At 47.8% G+C, this 6,670-nt stretch overlaps 1 protein-coding gene across 1 annotated transcript in view; it reads left to right on the top strand.

Annotated features, from left to right (window-relative positions):
* AGK (acylglycerol kinase) overlaps nt 1-6,670 on the top strand; it is a 100,304-nt gene that overhangs the window by 46,531 nt on the left and 47,103 nt on the right. The window contains exons 6-7 of the mRNA XM_007952781.1: nt 1,013-1,045; nt 2,293-2,387. Coding sequence (XP_007950972.1) covers nt 1,013-1,045; nt 2,293-2,387 — 128 coding nt within the window. The remainder of the gene's footprint in view (nt 1-1,012; nt 1,046-2,292; nt 2,388-6,670) is intronic.

Genomic DNA, 6,670 nt, shown 5'->3' with positions numbered 1-6,670 from the left:
GCTTCTGTAAAGACTGACAGCCTTGGAGACCCCGTGGGCAGTTCCACTCTGTCCTCTAGGGGCGCTGTGGGTCAGAATGGACTCCACGGCAGTGGGCGTGGTTTGGGCTTTGCTTCTGTGAAGACTGACAGCCTTGGAGACCCCATGGGCAGTTCCACTCTGTCCTGTAGGGGCGCTGTGGGTCAGAGTGGACTCCACGGCAGTGGGTGTGGTTTGGGCTTTGCTTCTGTGAAGATGACAGCCTTAGAGACCCAGTGGGGCAGTGCTGCTCTGTCTGATAGGGTTGCAGTTAGTTGGAATCAACTTAATGGCGATAAAAAAACTTGATTTTTACTTTACAAAATGTTTTTCAAGCAGGGTGGCAACTTGAGTACTTGGTACAATGACAGCCATGTAGAAATGTGCCCTGATCAACAGAAGGGTGAGAAGACGCACCAGAACATAGCTGAGTGGCAGAGGACGGTTGGCTGGCATGGAGGGATTACAAGAAACTGCTTTTTCCTTCATGTGTTTTCCACAGTTCCTCTAAGATGTGTACATATTTATAACGAAAACCATTCTGTAAATGTTACGATTCAAAATAATTTTTATTGGAGGACATACCACAACCCCTTGTCTTCATCAGCAAGAAAGTGTCCAGAGCTTCGGCTTGTCCGAGCACCCGGGGTGTTGCTTTTTGCTGCATGTGTGTCACACAGTAGGGGCCAGCGTCTTTGGCACAGTTGGCATGAGTCATGTTTGTGTCCACTTTATAGAACCCAGCACGTAGTTTTACTGATAGAATGTGGAGTTTTAAGATGATTTTATTCCAGTCTTTTTTGTATTCTTGGGTCAGGAAGAACCCTCGTAACTGAGTTCATCGGGAGTTGCCTCATGTTTTAAGATCCAGCACCTTTGTGGACAGAGTTTCTAGGAAGGAAACAAACGAGTTTATGGTTTGTGGACTTAGGATCTGGTTCTTTCACGGTAAAGGAAGCACGCGTGCTTTACGATGTCTTCTCTGCCTTTGCAGGTTGTCACGGGAGTTCTCCGAAGAGCAGACGAGGTGAGCGTTCGAGCCACTGTGTCTCAGCTTTGCCTCTTGTGTCCCATTCAACTCTCTACTTCTTCCGTGTTTCCTCCCCAATGTGTACTTTAAAGAGGGCACAAGCTGGGCCTCCTTGGATTTTAGAAAGTGTTGCTCCCTGAGGCATCGAGATTGGGTGGTGACCCGGAGTGGACTTCGGAGCCCGGGGGTCACCCACTGTGGTTTTGCAGAGCTCAGTGGTGACCCAGCATGGACTTCCGGGGCTCAGGTAGTGACCCACTGTGGACTTCCGGAGCTCGGGTGGTCACCTGGTGTGGACTTCAGAGCTCAGGTGGTGACCCACTGTGGACTCCTCTGCTTTCATAACCTGGAGTGTCCAGTAGCTTTTACCAACGGTTGCTTAACATATACAGTCTTCTATAGAATATTTTCTTCAGTGAATCCCTTCCTAAATAAATTCTGGTACATTTATATACACTGGAAACCACATAGCAGTTAAATGATTTAGTCCTGTGAATATCTGTGTGGTTGAATCACAGAGATGCTGACTAATAAGGGCATGTTGCCAAAGGCTGCATTTCTACAAAGTTTTAAAATTCAGAACCCAGTGCTGCATGTCATTAATGGACACCCGGATATAGGCGTCCTGTGCTGCACGTTGTTAATGGACGCCCAGGTAAAGGTGCCCTGTGCTGCACATTATTAATGGACACCCAGATAAAGGCGTCCTATGCTGCGCGTCGTTAATGGACACCCAGATAAAGGCGTCCTATGCTGCGCGTCGTTAATGGACACCTGGATAAAGGCGTCCTGTGCTGCACGTTGTTAATGGACACCTGGATAAAGGCGTCCTGTGCTGCGCGTCGTTAATAGACGCCCGGATAAAGGTGCCCTGTCCTGCACGTCGTTAACGGACGCCTGGAGAGAGGTGCCCTGTGCTGTGTGTTATTAAGACACCTGCTGGTGCAGTATTTAGCCGAATTTTACCGGCAGCTTTCTCATTGATCATCTGACTTGCTCAAGACCCCCATTATCTTCACTGAATTTCTTCCGGCCAGTTGCCATTAGTGTGTGTCCTCACGTATTTCGCCACCATCTAGGTTCTTCATTTCCAAGGACGTCATTGTCCTGGGAACGGCTCTCTTGCTGTTAGCAGTTCCTTCTCTAAGGCTCTGGGAGGGGAAGGAGGGCTGGTGGTCACTCCCGCCTCACTCTTCAGCCTTTCTCGCCACAGTAATAAAACTTTCCTTTCCTTTTCTCCCCAGGCTTCCTTCAGTAAGATTCCCATTGGAGTCATCCCTCTGGGACAGACCAGCAGTTTGAGTCATACCCTCTTTGCCAAAAGTGGAAACCAAGTCCAGTAGGTGGTTGGTGTGAGGTGTTGGTGTGTGTGGGGTGAGTGAGCCTGGGGAGGAGAAGTGCACGGATGTGTGTTGGCACTGGGTTCTGAGTTCTGATAACCTGAAACATGAAATTATTAATGGGAGGGCCTGGGTCAGAATGCAGCCTTACAGTTCATGGGAAGTCATCCAGTTGGGTCATGGGGCTGGTGACCTAATGAGTCCCAAGGCCGGGGATGGAGATGAATACTCGGTGTCCTTTGTCAGCCGTGGAGACAGCCCCCCTCATCCACAGGGCTTCCGGCTTTTAGCTGCTCGCTTCTCTGGGGAGACAACTTTGCGTGGTCCCTTGTTTGCAGTAAGTGCAGACGGTCACAGATAGCGTGTCCCTGGTGGGGGCAGAACCTGCAGCCTGGCTTCATTACCTTGAGGATGTCAGTGGCTAAAATAGCCACATAGAGTTACCTCCTTTGGGGAGTGAGGATAGTGGTGGATGGGGTACGGTAGCCAGAAAGAGTTACCTCCTTTGGGGAGTGAGGATAGTGGTAGACGGGAATACGGTAGCCAGATAGAGTTACCTCCTTTGGGGAGTGAGGATAGTGGTGGACAGTGATACGGTAGCCGGAAAGCCGTGTAGCCCCGATGTCTAAGATAACTTGTTTTGACTCTCTTGTGGTTCCTTAGTGCTGCTGTGACAGAAGACATACCACAAACGGGTGGTTTTAACAAACAGGAGTTTATTCTCTCACAGTTTAGGAGGCTGGAAGTCCGAGTTCAAAGTGCCAAAGTCTAGGGGCTGGGTGAAAGTCCCTTGACTTTGGGCTTCAGCTCTGCCTCCTGCTCCCAGCCCACTGGAGCTAGAGGTGTCTCTTCACTCAGGTAGCTGCTGGCTACTGAGGCTGACAAGTCCAAGTCCGACAAATAAAATGGCACAGTCCCAATATTACCACACAGCATGGCAGGCCACTAGTTCAAGTTCAGAGACAGTCCCAAGATCAGCAGGAAACATGGCAGGCTGCTGAATGAAGACTTGGCTACATGCGGGGTCCAAGCATGCCAAAAACCTGCAGGACTCTTTCTCAAAGCTTCTCCTTATATACTGGACACAGACCGTATCCCTAAAGCAGCTACTCAGCTGCTCCAGTAGATTCCACCATGGGGTTGGTTACCAGTCTTACCATGGGGAGTAAGTACATCCAGCTGCCCAGCCACTGAACCAGGCCCAGCCAAGTTAACACATAGCCTTAACTCCCACAGGGTCTCACATGTCTCCAGGAGCCAGGCAGACTGTTGTGGTCATTGCCCTTCTTTTCCTGAATGCATTGTGTGAACAGACTTCTGTCCTTCGGGAGAGCAGAGAGCTTGAATTTGAGCCGTGGCTTTGAAACGGTTAATAATACAATTTGAGCAAATACTTCTGCGCTCTCAGAGTCAGTTGCTGATGTCAGCTTTCTGACTCACGGGAGGAGGTCAGAAAATAAATACTTGGTAATTGAATGAATTCAAATTCTCTTTGGACTTTTCTGCTTTTAACATTCTAGAATCAATACCAATAAACATTCTGGTGACTTTTTTGTTTGGGTTAAAGATTTTTTTTCTGTGATTTGGAATTCTTTCCTTAAGCTGTTTGTTTTTGTTGTTGTTGATTTGTTTTTGTTGTAATTTTAGAAATCAGTTGGTATACCTTTTAACAATCTGTGTTTATTCCTCTATAAAAGCCTTGGGCTATTTATTGAGCGCTGGTGGTGTAGTGCCTAAGGCATTTCACTACTAACCAGAAGGCTGATGGTTCAAACCCACCAACCACTCCTCAGAAGGAAGGTTGGGCAACCTACTTCCGTAGAGATACTGCCTCAGAAACCCAAGGAGGGGTCTCTGTGAGTTGGAATTGACTTGACAGCAGTGTTGTCGGGATTTTGGATTTTGGACTTTTGGTCTGGCATGTGCTTAGGAGGCAGGGATGATTCAGAGGCGGAGTTCGCGCATTCTGTGCTGGGGACCAGTGTTTGATTCCCAGCCACTGCCTGTCTGTCAGTGGAGGCCTGTGTGGTGTTGTTGGTGGCAGGTGTCAGTGGAATGGAGCTTCCAGACTAAGACAGACTAGGATGAAAGATCTGCTGATCGGCTTCTGCAGATGAGCCAGGGAGAGCCCCACGGATCTCGACAGTCCGACCCACGACCAGTCCTGGGACTGGCTAAGGACCAGCCAGCCTCGCCTTGCACTGTGCATGTACTCGCCAGGAGTCAGGGCCGACTCCACAGCAGGCAGCCACAGGCGTTCACATAGACGTTCGCATAGGCGTGCATCAGTCCTCCATTAAAACTTCCCGCGAGCTTCAAACCTTAACGTCATGGGGCGTGTTCAGTTGCTTACTGACCATCCTGAGACCTAGGAAACATGGGTGACCATGTCACTCGGGTGTGCTTTTGACTCGCAGAGCGGTGTTTCTCAGGGCAGATGAGGTTGCAAACAATGAGTGGGGCCAGCCCTCTTGGCTGAGGTCAGTCCCACCCAGTTTGGGCCTTTGTTACTTGAGAGAGCTCGTGTCCCCCTCATGTCAGCATGGAGTGTTGAACTGTGTTAGCTGGTGCTCCCAAATAGTGTGACGCAGAGCCAGACATCCTCAGAGGGAAAGAAACCTCCTTCAGAACCCCACGCCTGGCCTAAAGCCACTGGCACCAAGTGTGGCAGCGGTCAGCCTCTGAAATGGATGCAGTGGTTTGAAGGCTGGTCGTCTTCTGTGGTTAATGTTGCTGCTTCTATGTATAATTTAAACATATATAAAACTTAATTTATAAGCATGTCCCAGGGCTCATAGGTGATCAAGGAAGTGGGTCCTGGGTAGACCTGCAAGCAGGGCTTTGCTCTTGGCGCTGCCGTCCAGCCTTGTTGTGTTACAATTGCTTCAGAAGAGAAAAGAACTCTGAGTGGGACATGCTGCAGGAAACTTGATGTGTTACTGGGCTGGGCCATGTGGCAGCATGGCTTTATTCAGAACCCTCCATTATTGCTGGAGAATGAGAAACGTAAGGTTTTATTTTTGCTGTCTTCTGTGAAGCAGTTTAGAAAAAAAGATATAAATGACATTAAAAAGTTATTTGAGTTGCAGCAGTATTTCATGTTTGAAGTCAGTCTCCCAGAGTACTTGGCTCCTCCATGAGCCTGACGCCTTTCTGGGCGAGTCCAGCGCTCAGGGTGTCCTCAGGGCTCCCTTTAGGGCTCATGCTTATAGAGCCCAGTAATCTAAGCTCCATCACCATGCTGGCATTGTCCTCTCCTGAGCAGAAGTCGTGTTTGAAACTGCTGCCAACTTCCCAAGTAGCATCTGTATTGGAGGGAAAAGTGGCATAAAGATGTGTGGATACAGAAAGATGAGAAAAAGATAAGCTGTTATATTTCAGCTTGCCTACTAGGGACCCCAGAATCTAATCTGGACATTTGAGTTAATTTGTATATTTTTGAAATTTTAAGGCATTTATTTATTTTCCGTGTTCTTCACCAACACCACACAATTCAAAGGCATCAACTTTCCAGTCTTCCTTATTCATTGTCCAGCTTTCACAAGCATATGAGGTGATTGAAAATACCATGGAATGGGTCAGGTGCACCTTAGCCTTCAGAGTGACACCTTTACTTCTTAACACTTTAAAGAGGTCTTTTGTAGCAGATTTGCCCAGCGCAGTACAACATCTGATAATTCTTGAGTGTTGCTTCCGTGGGTTTTGATTGTGGATCCAAGTAAAATGAAATCTTTGACAACTTTAATCTTTTCTCCATTTATTGTGATGTTGCTTATTGGTCCATTGTGAGGATTTTTGTTTTCTTTATGTTAGGTGTAACTAGACGGTAGTCTTTGATCGTCATCAGCAAGTGCTTCAAGTTCTCTTCACTTTTAGCAGAGTTGGCTTGGATCATCTGCATATCACAGGTTGTTAATGAGTCTTCCCAATCCTGATTCCATGCTCTTCTTCATATAGTCCAGCTTCTCGGATCATTCACTCAGCATACAAATTGAATAAGTATGGTGAAAGGATACAACCCTGACACACGCCCTTCCCAATTATAAACTATGCAGTATTCCCTTGTTCTGTTCAAGTGAAAGCCTTTTGGTCTATGTACAGGTTGCTCATGAGCACAATTAAGTGTTCTGAAATTCCCATTCTTCTCAACATTAGCCCTAATTTGTTATGAGCCATTGTAGCCTGGTGCTTCCCTAATAAATCCCGTAATCTGTGAGCTCTGTGTGGCCACTGCAGTGAATTATCGAACCCAGGAGGGAGGTGGTGGGTGCTTTGGGAGGAA

This window comes from Orycteropus afer, unplaced genomic scaffold, assembly GCF_000298275.1.
Source record: "Orycteropus afer afer isolate SDZICR_OR568_19922 unplaced genomic scaffold, OryAfe1.0 scaffold00358, whole genome shotgun sequence".
NCBI classification, from domain to species: domain Eukaryota; kingdom Metazoa; phylum Chordata; class Mammalia; order Tubulidentata; family Orycteropodidae; genus Orycteropus; species Orycteropus afer.
This window is presented reverse-complemented; position numbering and strand designations above follow the sequence as displayed.